A 19,174-nucleotide genomic window follows, 5' to 3' on the forward strand; every position below is an offset into this window, starting at 1 on the left:
AATTCTCCTGCCTGCCTGAAAACATGTCGCGCACCGCTGGTGAAAGGTGCGCAGACAAGGTAGGAACTGGGACAGGATTTACCGGGGGGGAGGGGCTTGAATGCACAGCGCACGCCGAGGCATGCGCTGTTGAAGTGACTGGGGCCGCCCCTAACAGTCCTTTATATGCTCACCGATCACTGCTCCAAATCAGCTGAGCATAAAAGTCATTAACCTGTGACGAAGTGCTACCCACAAGCACCCAGCTTGCTGTGTCCTGCTTTGCCTTGTGCAATTCTGCTAACCTTATCTTGTCTGCTAGTATCCTCGACCTCAGCTTGTATCTGGACTCCCACCTTCTCTTATCCACGACCTCTGCTTTGTACCCGGACTCCCACCTTCTCTTATCCACGACCTCGGCTTTGTACCCGGACTCCCACCTTCTCTTATCCACGACCTCGGCTTTGTACCCGGACTCCCACCTTCTCTTATCCACGACCTCTGCTTTGTACCCGGACTCCCACCTTCTCTTATCCACGACCTCGGCTTTGTACCCGGACTCCCACCTTCTCTTATCCACGACCTCGGCTTTGTACCCGGACTCCCACCTTCTCTACATCTTGACCTCAGCTACGCACATAGACTATTCTACATCTCCAACCCTAGACCACGGCGAGTATCAACACTATCCTACTTCTCCTACCCTGACCCGGCCACACGACTACGGATCTGCACACCGGCCACACGACTACGGATCTGCACACCGGCCACACGACTACGGATCTGCACACCGGCCACACGACTACAGATCTGCACACCGGCCACACGACTACGGATCTGCACACCGGCCACACGACTACGGATCTGCACACCGGCCACACGACTACGGATCTGCACACCGGCCACACGACTACGGATCTGCACACCGGCCACACGACTACGGATCTGCACACCGGCCACACGACTACGGATCTGCACACCGGCCACACGACTACGGATCTGCACACCGGCCACACGACTACGGATCTGCACACCGGCCACACGACTACGGATCTGCACACCGGCCACACGACTACGGATCTGCACACCGGCCACACGACTACGGATCTGCACACCGGCCACACGACTACGGATCTGCACACCGGCCACACGACTACGGATCTGCACACCGGCCACACGACTACGGATCTGCACACCGGACGCCGTCTCGCGGCTGCAGGTTGGTGTGTTCTAAATCCCCACCACAGCCTTGCAGTTCTGTCCTGTTTGTGGCGAGCACCCGTTATAGTGTGTGTGTGTGTGTGTGTGTGTGTGTGTGTGTGTGTAGAGCTTGTGTGTAGAGCTGGTGTGTGTGTGTGTGTGTGTGTGTGTGTGTGTGTGTGTGTGTGTGTGTGTGTGTGTGTGTGTGTGTGTGTGTGTAGAGATGTGGTGTGTGTGTGTAGGGCTTGTGTGTGTGTGTGTGTGTGTGTGTAGAGTTGTTGTGTGTGTGTGTGTGTAGAGTTGTTGTGTGAGTGTGTGTGTAGAGCTGGTGTGTGTGTAGAGCTGTTGTGTGGTGTATGTGTATGTGTGTGTAGAGTGTGTGTGTGTGTGTAGAGCTGCAGTGTGTCTGCGTGTGTGTAGAGCTGCAGTGTGTGTGTACAGAGGGAGTCTGCAGTGTGAGTGTATTTATAGTGGGGGAACAGCTGTGTGTGTGTGCACACGCGCGCACGTGTATAGATCTGGATATAGATAGCTGCAATGTGAGTGTATATAGAGGTGTTTTTATGTATTTACAATTTTATTTTAATTTAAAAAAATTATGTAAGTATATAAATGTGTCTATTATGTATGAAAAAAGTCTACATTTAGCCTATAATAGTAATAATCCCCTCAGAACAGGGCATTACTGGCCAATAATGCCCTGGCTGGGTTAAAGTAATGCCCTGTTCTTCAAGTATTATTACTTAGTTATGGGCTAAAGTTGTTATATTCCTGCCATTATTGAAATCACTGTTCTCTGATTAGTTTAAACTCAGGCTCTATCCATTCAGTATGCCCTGAATTTTTGGCACCCTGCCTAGTTTTTCAGCCAATCAGCTTTGACTTTTTCTATACACAGAGTGAGATCACAGTGAGGAAGGAGAAAGGTTTGTGTGTCTGTGCCTGTTTTGTGGGTCTTGTGGGGGGTAGCAGAGTGTTTTGTTGGTGTGTATGTGCATTGTGGTTGTAGAGGGGGCAGCAGAGTCTGTTTGTGTGTGTGTGTCTGCAGTGTGTGTGTCTGCAGTGTGTTTGTGGGTGTAGAAGGGGGGGGGGAGGCTGCAGTGGGTGTTTCTTCAGTGTGTGTTCTGTGGGTGTAGAGGGTGGTGGAGGAGGGCTGGACAGTGTTTTGTTGTTGTGTCTGCAGTTTTGTGGGTTTACAGGAGGCTGTAGTGTGTGTTTGTGGGTGTGGAGGGGGGGGCTGCTGTGTGTGTTGTGTGTTTTGGTAGTGTAGAGTGGGAGAGGGGCTGCAGTGTGTTTGTGTGTATAGGGGGGCTGCAGAGTGTGTGTATATAGAGGGAGCTGTGTGTATGTACAATTTCCTTTTGATAAACACGTGCAGTAAAAGCATAAGAATGTAGACAATCATGCAGATAAAAAAAATCAATATGATTACAAAAGTGTCTATGTTTTCTTCGCCTCAGGCCTTCAACTCTTCCAGCCCGGACATTATTGGCCAGTAATGCCCTGTTCTGAGGGGATTATTACTATTAAAGGATAAATGTAGGGTTTTTTCATACATAAGACACTTTTGTATACTTATATAGATTTTTGTATTAAAATAAAATTGTAAATACATTAAAGCACCTCTATATACACTGACACTGCAGCTATCTATATCTAGTTCTAAACACGCACGCGCACGTGCACACACAGAGCTGTCCCCCCACTATAAATACACTCACACTGCAGCCTCCCTCTGTACACACAAACACACGCTCTGCAGCTCTACACACACACACACGCACGCACGCACGCACACACACCAGCAACACAAAAACACACATACGTTTTGCTGCTTTAAAGACGTTTTTAGTGTGCACAAACAGTAGGTTTTTTCCCCTAAATATAATGACTTCAAACGAAATATCAACAATTACATTATAATATAATATTATATATTATAATATAATGGCCCTCTTTCTTGCAAATTGTTCCTGATATTTCTGTTTGAAACTAAAATAAAACAAACTAAGGAAGCAAACTATATCAGCTTGTGAAAGTACTGCTCACTCCTACATACTGTACTGCAGTCTTAAGAAATCACAATAACTTGAATTGCGCAGCCTTGCTCACCGTCAGATATGCGTTATCTATGTACAACAAGAAAGAAGACATCTTCACATAACGTGGCACTTGGTTGTACAAAAAGTCACAAATTATTTGGATCCCCCTCCAAAAAACTGAGTTGAGTAGCCTTGGTTTGTAGTAGTGTTTCGAGAAAACTGAGACAGTTGCAGTATATGAAGACATAGGTAATACAAAAAGTAGTGATTCTCTGCATCCGAGTGCCATCACAGCACAGGATTCAACAGTTATACGGGCAGAACAGGAAAACTATTTGTACTTTTGCCGTGTGAATGTACCTTTAAGTTTACACTCGCTCTCTGAGGCAAAAGTGATGACATGGTGATATAGTCAGGGGATTGTAAAAATGTTACAGGCTGCATGCATTCAAGTGACAATTAAAGGCAAGGGAAGCCCTGCAAGCCCGGGCTGGCAGATAGCTCTCTGTGTGACTCAGCGTTTCCCTCCTCCTGTCCCCCAGTGTCACACACACGACCTGTCAGCTGATCCGCACAGCTCCAGCCCTGCCTGCACTCAGACACCAGCCGAACACTCCTAGCCATTTAATGCTGTTCTAATACTGTAACTGCGCAAAGTAAAAGAGGAAAAAAAAAAAAAACAAGTAACGTCCATTTTTTTTTGTTTTCAATTATCGTATCTCCCACGATAGAAGAAAAAGAAATTAAAGTTGCTGGTCGGCGGATCGATTCCCAGACATGTCTTCTCGGGTGAAGGTAGAGAAGCAGAAGCGGAGCGGGCAGCCAGCGGAGAAGCAGGAGGGCAGCCAGACTTTCCTGTACACGAGGAAGAGGGGCTACGATATCACCCGCGACCCGCATCTTAACAAGGTATAGAGTGCCGGTGGTGAAATGAGCTTTGGCTTTGCAGGCTCCTGTTGATGCAGGCGATAGTGGTTATGATTATGCCCCCAAATTAATCTGCTGGGGCAAAGTGCGTTGAAATATGGGTTTATACCTTTACAGAAAAGGGACAGTTTATTTCGGTCTTTTGTATTGAATCGTGAAAATGGGTAATTTAATTTTTTTTCTATTTGTTTTGAGGCAGATCTTTTTTAACATAATAAAAACTAATTCCGTGTAAATCGCAAAGTGCGGGTCACTTGAACTGCAGATTCTCTCTCCGAATGTCATAGTTTTAAAGACAGAGAGGAAAGTGCAGGTCAAATCGTCCGTGTTGCATAAAATATGATCAGTATGAACACTTCATTTTGTTGAGACAATTTAAATTAAATGACATAATATAGCTAGCATTGGGCTGTGATAATATGCACTTTGCAAAGAGATAAAAGGGGGAAATGTATCTGAAAGGTGGTGAAAATATTCATCATGATCAGGGTTTTTCATTGGTAAGTTAAAGGCAAATAGAAAAATATAAAACGTACAAAGATTTAGATGTAAAACCAAAACCAAAAATTATTTCAATGGAAAAAGTACTAACGTCCATCAATGACATACTGCACTGAAATCTATTTTAGCGCTGATGCTAAAAATCAGTGGCACTTACAGTAGGCCTAGATTTACTAGAGGCCGATGTTGCTGCATTCAAAATATAAAATATTTAGCAATAATGTTTTTGCAAAGAAGGGTGGGTAACATTTCAACTACATGTTGGTCTAATAAAAGGTATCATACCACCTTTGTTACTACATGGAAGAAAAGACCAACACGGCTACCCACACATGCTACTGTACATGTACTGCTGCGGCCAAGTTTATTCGAGCATTTGCCCGTTCTTGGCCGCAGCAGTATCCTGGCGCGCGCCGGAGGGTGACGGGCGCGCGCCGAAGCAGCGGAAGAGCGCCCTCCGATCGGGGCGCTCTCCCTACCGCTGCCGTGTCCGCCGGGTCCCCCGGAACCCCCTGCCGCTGTCCCGCGATCGCGGGACACCAGGGCTCCCTCGGGGAGCCCCTGGACGCGCGTGCAGGGGGCGCACGCTCCCGAAGACGCGTGACCGCGCGTCTATGACGCGCGGCACGCCGAGGGGCGGCCACTAGCAAGCCGGGAAATCTCCCGGCTTGCGGATCTGGCCGCAGAGTAATAAAGCGTGTCGGTAGTGTATGTACTTTTCTCTCCACTCACATTGCTTCCATGTCCCAGTCTTTTGTGCATAGGTATGCAAGATTGTGTACTTGCCTTTATTTGTGTGTGTACAGTATATATGTCTGTGAATCCAGAGGTGTGTGTGTTTATGTAGGTGCTTGTGTATTTTTGTGTATATGTACAGTATATTTGTACACACACACTTGTTTATAATAGACTGATTGTTCTCTTTACGAGATCTTATATTTGCACATTTTTGTAGTAGTTTCTGAGCTTATTTGTGTGTGTATGTGTGTGTATTTCATGGTGTGTATATATTGTATGTTTTTTAGTGTGTATATATGTAAATATGTATGTATGCAGTCTTGTAGATGTGTATGTACATGTGAAAGTGTGCATACATTAATATATCTGTGTACTGTATGTACACTGTTTGTGTTGTGTATGCATGTGTAAGTGTGTATATATTTAATTACTTAATTATATGTGTGTGTGTGTGTGTATAAATGAGCACACAATATGTCACCTTTTGTCTGAAAAACAATTGTTACATGGAGCCCATTTAAGCTAATGATCGCTGTTAACAAAGCTTTAAAGCACAGCATGGGAATCAGATGCAAAGCCAGAGAAACCATTCACAGACATGTTTCATTATTAATGGGTACTGCTGGCTTTGCATTTTCAAGACTGTAGGGTTTACCATCACTTTTTAAGTTATGGTGGGTGAAAAAGGCAACAAGAAACCTTCACCGTATTGCATATAGCAAATAAAAAGATCACTTGTGAGCACATTCCCATGACTTAGGCAGGTCTGCAACCCTTATCCTTATCCTCACCATTATCCCCAGCATACAGTGCTTCCATTGCAGCAAGGGATTCTGGGAAATGACATGCAAATGAGCACACCATGTCACCTTTTGCCTGAAAAATCATTGTTACATGGAGTCCATATATGCATGTTACATATATACATAACACAGAAAGAAAAACCCTCAACAAGCACTCTGAATGATCAAAAAGTAAAATGAATGAATTTATTTAACCAATATTCAAAGAATAACGTAAAAAGACAGATTAAGATCAAGCGGGGACCTCAAGAAAACCCCTAAAGATGTAAAAAAAACACAATGACTAATACATGACTCGCTACAGGATGAAAGGGACAAAGCCCTAAATAAAGTGACCAAAATGCACAATTAACCAGCAAGGTGAATGCGAAAATGATAAGACAAAATATCTTGACAGACAATGGGAACTAATCAGTTTCCATTGAAAATCGTGACCAGCCGGTCTGCAAAGTTAAAATACAACACTGTGAGTGAAGCACTTGGTGTAACAGAACTGCCCCAGCAGCAAAAGATGTAACAGAACAAACTGCAGATGTAATGCTGAACTAGAAGAGGCATGGGTCAAAAAGAAGTGCTGGACAATACTACTAATGAGGTCCTAAAGTCCATGAACAAAGCCGTGAGCATGATATGAACATAAGTCCAGGTAACTGAAAAGGTACTGTAATCTCACAAGTCCAATCCTGGGTCAGAAAAAATACGTCCCGATTAATATAAACAGAGGGGCATGATAATTCATACTTATCCGGCGTTCCCACACAGCTGTGGTAGGCAGCCGAATTAAAGCGGCAGCAGGCGGATGGCGTGGAGCCCGGACGTTGCGCACCAGATAAGAAAAAAACTCCAAAGCAGCGGTCCCGGCAAAGCTTCAATCCTACGATAGAGACCACACGAAATCCAGGTTGAACGTGTAGGTAGAGGAGGGAAGCACAATCAGCCGCGCCGCACAGCCACACATCTGCAGCCCGCAGGTAGTGGGAGATGAAGAATGAGATGAGGTCCCAGCAACAAATAAATAGAAGAGCTCATAGAGACAACTCTCATAATGTATAGTTTATTCCACATGAATATAAAAGGATAGAATAAAGAACAAATGCACTCACATTTGTGCTTACTACCATAAACACATAAAATCCGTTCAGGTATACCCTAAGCCACATCGTGAACCTCTGAAATCCAGCCACACACACTGTGCTGCATATCAGCATCTCTCTCGGGTGCCTGCGCTCTCTCTGATCGCCCTCACCTCAGCACGTCCCCTCAGAGATGACGTCACTTCCAAAATGGCCGTCGGGGAATCCCAGACTGATGCTGGTTTGCCTCACGCGTTTCGTGAAGATATCTCACTCCTTCAGGGGATTTGAATCTGTGCTATCAGGAAGTGAGATACCTTCATGCATGCTCGGTCAACGCTCATCGCTCGAACATGCGCGATCGACTTTCATTCGCACATGCACGGTCGGCGTTCCCTGAACATTTTTAGTTATTTACAAATTCCTCCAGGACGGCTACCTTCAATCAAAAAACTGGACATGTCCGGCAAAATACGGTCATATGGTAACCCAAATATATTTATAGTATATACAGTATGTGCCTTATATGTATGTATTTGTGAGTGCATATGTGTAATTTATGCATTCTGTATGCACTATTCCCTGGTAACATACTGTATATAGATTACCAGACATTACATAGTTATAGTGGGTATATATGTATGTGTGTGTGTGTATAAATATATATATATATATATATATATATATGTATATGTAAATGTAAATACAACTGTATGCTCATCTGCATGTCTTAGGCAGGTCTGCAACCCCGCCTTTCCCCATTATCACCCAGCACACAGCACTTCCACTGCAGCAAGGGATTCAGGGAAATGACATGCAAATGAGCACACATATATATATAATGTGTGTGTGTGTGTGTGTAAGAAAAAGTATATTCCCATTCCACTCCCCCACTTATGTCCCCTGACTGTCTAGGCCACTTTTACATTTCAATAAAGAAAAGCCTTTTGTGTCTCTGCTGTTCATTTTTACACCAGGCTACCTGTTTCTACCTTATCTTATTTCACACTTCCTGTCTACATCCATGGTAACCAGATATCCCTCTTACACACACTGTGTATATAATATTGTATTTCTGCCATAGCTGATGAAGGACCCCGAGAGGTTGGAAAGCTTGTTGGAAAGTAGCAATTACTTGTTGGGCCAATAAAAGAACATTCCACTCTCTCCCTTCATTGTTACTACATATTTTTGGGGGGAATTCTGCCGTATTTACTAAGAATTACGTATTCATAAGACGGGTTGCGATGTTCAGTTGTATATTTAAAAAAAGCGTTAACTCATATAAAGCTGTGTTGATCAGCTGTAACGATGCTATTCAGTTTGGGGTTGAAGGCATTGGAGATCTCATCCTTTTATAACAGGGTTTTTGTAACGGGCCTTTTAAAAAACCTATGGCAGAAAATTATTTACCCCAGGCACCAAAGGGGTTAACATACAATGGCATAATATCTACAGTATGTGTAGCAAATTCTAAGCCTTTAGTAGTCCGAGTGGTCACCTAGTCATGGGTTGACAATGACTAGCTTGCCACTTGGGGTTCTAAGGGGTAAATATATGAATAGGTTCAGCATTGTTAGTAATATGTATTTTTTTCGTCCATTCTAGGCTGACTAGTCTGACTTTGCCTAGGTCATTAGTTGCCATTATGTACACAGGCAAGATTGGTAAGGTGACCATATTTTGTCATGCATGCGTGGTTGGCGCGAGCTTGTGCATACGTGGTCAGTGATGGTTGGCGCATGCGCTGTCATTTTTCGCTCACGCATGCACGACCTGCTCTCACATGCGTGCAGCCGGTGCTCACTCATGGATCGTCAGCGCTTGCGCGGCTAAACCTCTAAAAACTGCAAAGTCCCGGTAAAACCGCAATGTCTGGTCACTTTAAAGATTGGCCTAATGCCAGCCTGGGGTAGGTGATACAAATTGGCAATATTTTTATTAGTGGTAGCGCAATATCACCCCCAGGTATCGGAGTTTAGTGAGTAGCATGTGAATCTAATTAGCCGTTAATTCTTAATTTGCATGCTGATTTGCGATACTGTAGTTAAATTTAACATCCTTGCATATGAATAATTAGCAATCCTGGCTTAAAATTTAGTACACTTACAGTATAACTACAACTAAATGAGAGTTATTATTGCATTATTTAAATATTAAACTTTTAGTAAACACAGTGGTTAAAATAACTCTTTTTTGACCATTAGCACACAGCAACATCTGTATCGAAATTTAGTAAATCTAGGCCCGGTTTAGGTCAGTGAGACGTGGCATGTCTGGGGGAGTGTGTGATGGAGGTTTGACTGGGATCCAGAGCTACAATAAATAAATAAAAACAGAGAAACAAAGTGTTAGCATAGCTTCCGGAGGACAGACACTAAAATAAAAGTGTTTTTCATGCGCCAGGTTTATTTCTATATTTGTATTTTTATGTTGTTTTTGGGTAATTATTGAGATAGTTCCCATAGTAGAACACCGGGCAGCTTTTATAGTGCACTGCACTGTTTAGCACATTGGTCTAGCGCTTGTTTTAGTATCCCTTGTTTTGCCATAAAATAAAAGTGTGTTTGTTCCTTTATTTTGCACTAATTCTGTGTTGAGATGTATTTGAAAAAATGTTTGCATTATTTTTACAATGCCTTGGCCCTTTGTTAACATGGATTATACGATAAACCAAATCAGAAAATGCCAAGAGAATATGATAGACCATCTGACCCCCTGTTTCCATTGACAAGATCTGATAGTATCTTTATACTAATCATGGTTGTTTCCTGTAAGGGGACAAACAAAATGATTGTGGGTGTAATATATTACAACCAGAACTGTCTGGTCCTATCCCTGATGTTCTGTGTCACTGTGGCTTGGAAAGTTTGCTCCTTAAATGGAGAATTGTTCCCCACAGTACTGCAGGGAAGTTATCTGATTTTCACCAAAATATGGTCATCAGATGCAGCCACGAGTATTAGAACACTTTACCTGGGAAATTCTGGGAGATTCTGGGGCAGTCTCACAGTAATTGCCTCAACATTTCTGGGAGATTCTTAATGATACATAGGATTAGCACAGTGGGGGTATCTGCAGTCCCATTCAAACTGAATGGGACTGCAGAGACCCCCCCGCTGTGTTATTCCGATGGGCCATTAGGAATCTCACAGCAATGTTGAGGCATTTACTGTGAGAGTGCCCCAGAATTTCCAAGGCAAGAGTTCTAATACTCGTGGCTGCATGCACAGTATGTTTCAATGGAGTCAATCAAGCTACTAGACATATTTAGAAACCCATTGTGCGGACATTTGTAACTGCAGATAGGATGTACCCCGCCTCTCTGTGATATAGATCAATGTGGTGGGATTTTACTGTAGAATTTATCATTCACAGTATAGCAAAAATCAGCCAAAATCACATTCCGCCACTTCATGTGACTGTTTAAGCTGCTATAATGTGTTTTTTGATGATTTTTTGCATTACTGTTGCAGAGGGGCATAAGTGCATACTATCTGCCCAGAGAAAAGTTAATCAGAATGGGGGTATTTCTTCAATTTATTGAAAACAGCACATTATGCTGTGTAATGTGTTTTTGGCTGAATTTTGGCATACTTTAAATAAACAATTCTACAGTAATATCCCAGTATATTGATATATTATACATATATATTACAGAGGGACATATATACAATAACATCTTCAGCGAGAGAAATTCAGAAGAATGGTTTTCTAAATAGTGTCTGATAGTTTAACCAACTCTATTGAAACATATGGTCTGACCAGGTTTTATTGACTGTGGGTAGGTTTGAGGTCACTTAATTCTGTTTTGCTTTCCTGATAGTGTAACTTCACTGCAGTCCTGTAGTGGGGGTTATATTTTCTCACCATAGAAATAAAGATATTAGTCAGCGCTTGAAACAGAAACATCCCATGAGTGCAAGACATTGCTCTGCAATGCACTGCATCCTTCACTAAAAGAGGGAATTGACACGAAGCATATTTAACAGGAGGGGGAAGTTGCTCAATCATCATGTGTTCACAGTGTTGTTTAAACCGCGGGTCTGTATTAAACATGCCCTGAGAACAATTGCTGTTTATCAGCACAGTGACAGCTACTTCCCCTTCACTCCTCCCAGTGATGCAGCAACTGCTACCACAACCCTGCTTAATGGGATGAGGAATAGACTGGAATGGAATGGTTTCCATCTTTTTTTTGGTTAAGGAACCCTATAATTATATTGTGAAATACTGAGGAACCCCAACCCTCTCTAAGGCATTGATTATACCAGATGCCGCCGGGCTGCAGCACGATCCAGGACGTCACCCTCATGCTGCCGCCGAGCGGCATCTGAACAAGTAGAGGAGACAGGAGAGGAGACAAGGGGGCGGAGACGTGGCCGTGAGCGGTTCGCCCTCACGTGACGTGACCGTCGCTTGCCAATAACAAATTCCTCTGTCTCCTCACTAGTCGCCCGCCCTGCAGCTCCAGGCGGCGCGCATGCCGCTACAGGTATGTTTACTGTAATTGGATTTATGCATTTTATTTTTTAACCCGTGCGGCGTCGCGAGATGCAATTCCGCTGGCGTTTTTCGGTATAATCACGGCCTAATAGCACATCTGAGATCAGATGCATTGTAAGGGACCGCAACCCTCTTTAATAACGTGTCTGCGATCACATGCATTGTAAGGGACCGCAACCCTCTCTAATAGTCTGAGATCACATGCATTGTAAGGAACCCCAACCCTCTCTAATAGTGTATACTGCTGCGGCCGAGTTTATTTGAGCATTTGCCCTGTCTCGGCCGCAGCAGTAACCAGGCGCGCGCCGGAATGTGCCTGGCGCGCACCGAAGCCGCGGAGGAGCGCCCTCCGATCGGGGCTTTCTCCCTCCCGCTGCCGGGTCCCCCGGAACCCCCTGCCGCCGTCCCCCACATCGCGGGACACCAGGGCTCCCTCGGGGAGCCCTGGACGCGCGTGCAGGGGGCGCAGGCACCCGATGACGCGTGACCGCGCGTCGATGACGTGCGGCACGCCGAGGGAGTGCGGCTAGCATGCCGGGGCATCCCCAGGCTTGCGGAGCTAGCCGCACTCAAATAAAATGTGCCGCCTCTGTAAGATCAGAAACCTTGAACATTTTCTGGATTTGGTACAATTTTCAAATGACCTGAAAATTGCAGAGAATCCTTTAGGCTTAGGACCTGTTGCGGTCGGCGGTGCGCGCAGCTGCAAGCGCGTCACTCACCTGCCCATGATGTACTCCCGAGCCGGCCCCAGTCCCTCCTCACTGCAAGGCTCACTACGCGCTGTGATGCGTCAGCAGCCAGGGGATGCAAAAGGATTGTGATCCCTAGCTGTGACGCGTCACGTGGTGCGCTGGTGAGCCCATCAGCACTGGGGGCTAGAGCTTCCCTCACCTCCAAAAGGTAGGGGGGAAGTGTGTATATGTATGTGTGTATATATATGTGTGTGTGTTGTGTGTGTTTCGCACAGCCCGGGGGGGACGGGGACGGGGGGGACTTTACAGCACTTTACTTGCCGATCAATCTGCCCCGTTGTATCACCCACTCTCCTCCCGGACCCTCCCCCCCTTCTCCATCTCCTGCGACCCACAACCTCCTCCACCCCTCTCCCCGGGTGCAATGGCCGCCCCCGACCCATTTTGGTCACGCCCCCCCCCCCCCCCCCGCGCTGAAAAAAGTTCACTGCAGACCTCAGATCGCGGTGCGGTGACTTGCATGCGCCGCCGGCAAGCAAGATGGCCATGGGAGACCCGCAGAATCAGTGTTGTATTCATAAATAAACCCAAATATTCATGTTCAGAGTGACTCAGTATAGGTGGTGAGGGATAATAAGATGAAAAGCCAAACTCTGCCAATAATGGGGCCTGCTTACTGTTAAATATTCACCACCTTAAAGGTGGTTAGAAATGAAGGAGTCTATTTTAGCCCATTCAGTTACTATCTAGTAAGCTCCCCAAAATTAAATCCAAATACGCAGCAAAACAAGACGTGTCAATATTATCTACTATAATTCTACGTTGGATTCCATCTGTTTGTTTGTTTGTATGGCCGAAGCATCGAAATCTCAGAAACGGCACCACGTAGCACAACAAAACTTTCATTGTACATTCTGCTGCGGATTTGTAGGTCAACGCAACTATTTTGAGCTTCTAATGTGACTCACCTCCCAAATTATGGACATTCCAAGTTTCCCTCAGCTGTCCAGCAAATCTGTTAGAGCAGGAGCGGGGGGGAGGGTGTCACTACTATGGGAGGGGGCGTGTCCTTGCCTGGATCAGGACATGTGCCGGCAGCGGGGGGAGACACACACACACAGACAGACACACACACATATACACAGACACACACACACACGTGGGGCGGGGGGGGGCCCGGGGAGATGTGCCGGCAGGAGGGGGCGTGGACATATATTCAATATTACATTCCCCGGGCGAAGCCGGGCACAAAAGCTAGTATATAGAAACACACACACCTTATTTTGAAGAATTTATGTGACCCTAAAAAAATCGCACTTAGGATCATCTCATGGTTATTGCCCCCAATAGTTGACTTAAAGGAGAAGTTTCACTTAGAGGGATAAAAAAAAACATTTTGTTGTCATTGGCGTCCTTATTTTGTTTTTTACATTTATTTATAAAATGTTTTACTAGGAAATGCTACATTGAGCGTTACCTCTTGTCTTCAAGTATGTCCTGGGCACAGAGATATGGTGACAAAACTGACAATACAAGGTTACGTTAAATGAACAGAGGTTAAAAGTTATATTTACAGACACTTGGAGACAATAAATGCTTATGGGCGTATGTACCAGTTACAGACAAAATTAAAATGACAGCGGAAGTCTTGAAATTACTGGAGGCGGCTTTGAGTCTCTGGTATGTTGTCCTTAGAAAAATTACCCTTAAAGTAACTGCCTTACTTATTTCTATCTTGTGAAAAATGAACATGAATGACTTCTTCTCTGGAACGCTGGATTTCAGCATATCAACTAAGATATGATTGTTGTGTGTATGTATGTAAGGCTGCAGCCACGCTGCCGCTGACCACATGGTGCTTTAAATGTAGACGTCCCCGCACACATGATCACCCATGCATGGCGCTTAAATAAACAAAAAACACTGACTTTGAACCGCGCTCAGCTTGCCGGCAACACTGAGCGCGGTTCAAAGTCAGTTCTTTTTGTTTATGTAAGAGCCAAGCATGGCTTGTTAAACTTGTGTCTAAATATATTTTTTAATTTAACCTAAACATGACACTGTCCTTGGTTCACTTTTGTCCTAAGCAGGGCTGCTCCTTAGGTTATAATTCATTATACTCCGAAGCAGCTATGGCCGAAAATGTTTAGGACTTCCTTTGTAAAGGTCCTCACTTTTGAAAGGCTGATACTCATTTTGTTAGGGAAATTATATGCATTAGACCAGGGATGGGCAACTCCAGTCCTCAAGGGCCCCTCCCTCCCCCAACAGTTCCGGTTTTCAGGATATTCCTGCTTCAGCACAGGTGACCCAATCAGTTGCTTGGTCTATTGACATGCATTAGATCAGGCCTGCACAACTCCAGTCCTCGAGGGACGCAAACAGGCCAGGTTTTCAGGATATCCCTACTTCAGCACAGCTGGCTCAATTAGTGGCTCAGTTCATACATTAGACCATGATCTGAATTTTCAATAAGGCAATATTGTATCAAATAATGGGCTTTATATTGTTTACTGGGATAGCTGCCTAAATCAGGCCCGCAGCATCACAAGAAGGTTAACCTGACATTTTGGAGAACGATAGTATTTATCTATGGGATCAACTCATATGTGTAAGCATGGGTGCTGAATTGGAATTGGGTGGAGGGGGTAGTATAGCAATATAAGCACCCCCCCCCCCCCCCCCCATTTAACATATGGCTGACAGGCCTCCCTGCCTCCATCAATCTATTAAAAATTCTGCTGCTAGAATAATTTCACTTTATCCCAGAACAGTCTCGCTCATCTCCTCCTTTAATCCCTCTCCTGGCTTCCTATTAAATTTCAGATCAACTGCAAAGTTCTCCAACAATCTTCTCCTTCCTGCATATCAGCTTTGTGCCCCTGCTCATCTCCTGTGCTCTGCCATAACCGTCTCCTTTCCACCCCTTTCACCTCTATTGCTCTCTCTCACCTTAAAACTTCCCCCTCACTGCTGCTTACCTGTGGAACTCCCTCACACTACACCGAGCACATTCTCTCGCCACCTTTAAGTCAAACTATAAAAATCACCTCTTAAATTAAGCATTTAAATAGCCTGGACTCAAAGCTACTGTCCCACACCCACAGTTGCTCCTACCAACCATTACTGCCAAGCACTGACATCTACTGCACTTATTCCCTCACCTGCTGTCTCTGTAAGTCTCCCCACATACCACTTAGATTGTCAGCTCCCCAGGGCAGGAAGTTCCTTTTCTATTGTTGATTTTATTTGTTTCATTTATTGTATTATAATTCTCTGTATTGTCTCTCTTATAAAGCACTGAGTGCACTGTAGGCGCTATATAGATAAATATATACATACAGTTGTTTTGTCCCAGTTTTGCAGTTGGGAAACTTTGATAAGTGAAACCCAGTATTTATGTTTTAAAGTTACAATTCCAGACTCTTCCTTAAATTGTGACCGGGACAATCGGGGCACTATTATAGTTTAACCCTTTGGGTGCCCCACGACACAGCTACCGCGTAATTAGATCTGGGGCCGCAGGATGTAGTAGGCATGTGATCTAAACGGAATAGGAGACTCCCGTGCCGCGGCCTCTCCGGCACTCAAAGGGTTACTGAATCACCCCTATGTGTTCAATATTGCTGGGGTTTTTTTTAATCTCCACCACTCGTTAAACTGTCCTATCTTGAAGTGTTAGCAATGTTTTATCTTTCTACTGAGTACACATTATTTTGAACATGTTTTCTCTTGACTATTGTAGTGACACTCTAGTGATTAGGCTACACGCGTTCTGTACCTTTTACTGGTCAAGATGACCTCAGCTAAACTGTTCCTGGGCAAAGTTTTGTCTTGACATTAGATAACAGGCCTTATCTAACGACAGTGCTGCTATTATCAGCAGTTATTGCTGACTCCAAGGAACAAGGTTTGCATTTTTATGATAACGTCAGGAAAAGTGCTTCTAAAAGCAGATCTTGCACTTCACCAGCATATTAGCATTTCAGTTTTGTCACCTTTGCCTCTGAAAGACAGTTTAGGAAGACATTCTAATGTTCTTTACATTTATACATTATACATTCACAAATTAATTAAGAAGAAGGGTCCACAAAGATATTAAAAACAATTAATAATTAATGCACGCTCACAAAAAAATACATGTGACTTCAAACATCACTTTCTTTGGAACGGCTTACTAAGGGGATTATTTATTAGTTAACGCACCAGATGCAGTGTAAACTTCCATTGACTTCAATAGAAATAAAATCTGGATCGGGTGCGTTAACCTGTAACAGACCTTAATGGATAACCCCCTAAATGGTCATTAGGCTGTGCACGCACACAAGAACAAGTAGAACACACATCTACTGTATAAATTGAAAAAAAAGAAAAACATAATGCAAAACGTATCGAAGAAAGAAAAAAAAAAAAAAGATATCCAGTGCTTTGTTTCCTTTGTCCTCTACTCAAAGCCTGAACCTATTTTTTCCCCTTTGGTTTTTCACATATGATGCATTGTATGCACGATTACCCACTGCTAGCATTTGACTATGACAGCAATATAACGCATCATAGATATTATTTTAAAACACAACATGGTGCAGAAATGAAATTCACACCCTTCCTGTTGAATGCTTTAATTAACCACTGGAGATGCTTCGGTTAACCACCAAGTAGCAAATTGCTGTTCATTTCTGTTATGTCACTGTGCATGTAATTCCTATGACAACACCTCTCTTGGTACATACAAAGCAGCATGCAGAAATCTGACGGTTTTAGAAAGTCCAGGCCAGGTCTAATACAGACAAATACAACTTCCTGAATTTTGTCATGTTACTAAAAATAAAACTCTACAGTTCTCTCTCTGGAGAATACCTACTGACCATGTGAACATTTCAAAGATTATATATATATCATTTCCCAGAATCCCTTGCTGCAGTGGAAGTGCTGTATGCTGGGTGATAATGGGGAAAGGCGGGGTTGCAGACCTGCCTAAGACATGCAGATGAGCATATAGTTATATTTGCAAATATATATATATATATATATATATATATATATATATATATATATATATAATTTACTAGCTTTTGTGCCCAGCTTCGCCCAGGGAATGTAATCTTGAATACATATGTCCCCTCCCCCCTCTTCCTCCCCCCCTGCTGCCGGCACATCTCCCTGGGCCCCTCCAAATGCTGCTGGATGTAGTGTGGGGTGAGATTTGTCTCTGTCTGTGTGTTTCTGTCTGTGTGTCTGTCTGTGTGTGTGTGTCTCCCCTCGCTGCCGGAACATATCCCCAGCCCCCCCCGGCCCCCCGCTGGCGGCACATCTCCCCGCGCTGCTGTGCCATGTCACCTCGCTGCCGGCACATCTCCCCGCCCCCTGACCCCCTGTTGGTACATCTCCCCTCGCTGGCGGCACATTTTCCGACTCGACCCCCCCCGTTGGTACATCTCCCCCCGCTAGCTGGCACATCTCCCCCTCCCCCACCCCGCTGGTACATCTCCCCCTGCTAGCTGGCACATCTCCCCTGCACATCTCACATCACACACAGACACACACACAGCCCCGATTCAGGCAAGGGCACGCCCCCTCCCTTAGTAGCAACGCCCTCCCACCCCCTGCTCCTGCTCTAACAGATTTGCTGGACAGCCGAGGGAAACTTAGAATGTCCATAATTTGGGAGGTGAGTCACATTGGAAGCTCAAAATAGTTGCGTTGACCTACAAATCCGCAGCAGAATGTACAGTGAAAGTTTCGTTGTGCTATGTGGTGCCGTTTCAGAGATTTCGATGCTTCGGACATACAAGCAAACAAACAGACGGAATCCAACTTAGAATTATAGTATAGATTTATTTTTATTTATTTATTTTTTACTTTTCTAAAGTTGGAATGCCCAAATTTTAAATTTTTCATTTTTCTAACGAGTGCATTTAAGGGCATTTTAGTACAAAGACTGTTTTCCCAAATGTTATATTGCTGTGTATGGGATACATGTGAACTTGCCTTTTGGCAGTAGTTAACTTCTCTTTGGCTTACAAATCAAATATTATTTATACAGAGTTTACAAGCCAAAGAAATTTCCAAAAGCATGAAACTCTTCCATATAGTATGCACAACAGTCCATAGATTAAGCATAGGTCAAGCGGGTCATGGGCTGTATCCCCAGGGCTCTCAATGCACTGAACACACCATTAGCTTCTGCTTACCGTGCCAATTCCAATGTTGATTTGCTGCACAATGGTAGATCTGGAAAAAAGAAACTTAATGGAATGGTTAATCACCAATGGTAATTAATTGGTCATCCTAACCCCGATGCCGTTTCCAATTTATGATATCAGTCGAGATCTAAAAATCAAGGGTATTATTTAGATAATGTTATAACAAAGCTAGAAAGGTAGTAAAGGATATAAAGTCTGATTCACTTATATATCAAAAACATTTTCATCTCTCTCTCTTAACAACGCTTCTGTAACTTATTTAATATATTTTTCATATATTTGAAGCTGGCACCTTTTTAGTACATGATTTCATATGCTATATAACAAACACATGAAAGTGCTTATAGTGTATAATCCCATCATCAGCACTTTTTGCTCTCTGGGGACTTCTCACATGGAAAGAGTAATTGAGTTTATCTAGCTTCTTACACCTGACACTGATTTCTTAGACATAGAGGTTAATGTCAATGAGAACTGTTTTTTCACGTGATAACCAAGACAAAGAAA

The 19,174-nt window shown here is 44.0% G+C and overlaps 1 protein-coding gene across 1 annotated transcript in view; it reads left to right on the plus strand.

The window, feature by feature from the left end:
• The first annotated feature begins 2,045 nt into the window (after positions 1–2,045).
• ME1 (malic enzyme 1) overlaps positions 2,046–19,174 on the plus strand; it is a 352,953-nt gene continuing 335,824 nt past the window's right edge. Inside the window, exons 1-2 of the mRNA XM_075597942.1 lie at positions 2,046–2,105; positions 3,953–4,130. Of these exons, the coding sequence (XP_075454057.1) occupies positions 3,999–4,130 (132 nt within the window). The 5' untranslated portion in view covers positions 2,046–2,105; positions 3,953–3,998. The remainder of the gene's footprint in view (positions 2,106–3,952; positions 4,131–19,174) is intronic.

This window comes from Ascaphus truei, chromosome 4 (assembly GCF_040206685.1).
Source record: "Ascaphus truei isolate aAscTru1 chromosome 4, aAscTru1.hap1, whole genome shotgun sequence".
Classification (NCBI taxonomy): domain Eukaryota; kingdom Metazoa; phylum Chordata; class Amphibia; order Anura; family Ascaphidae; genus Ascaphus; species Ascaphus truei.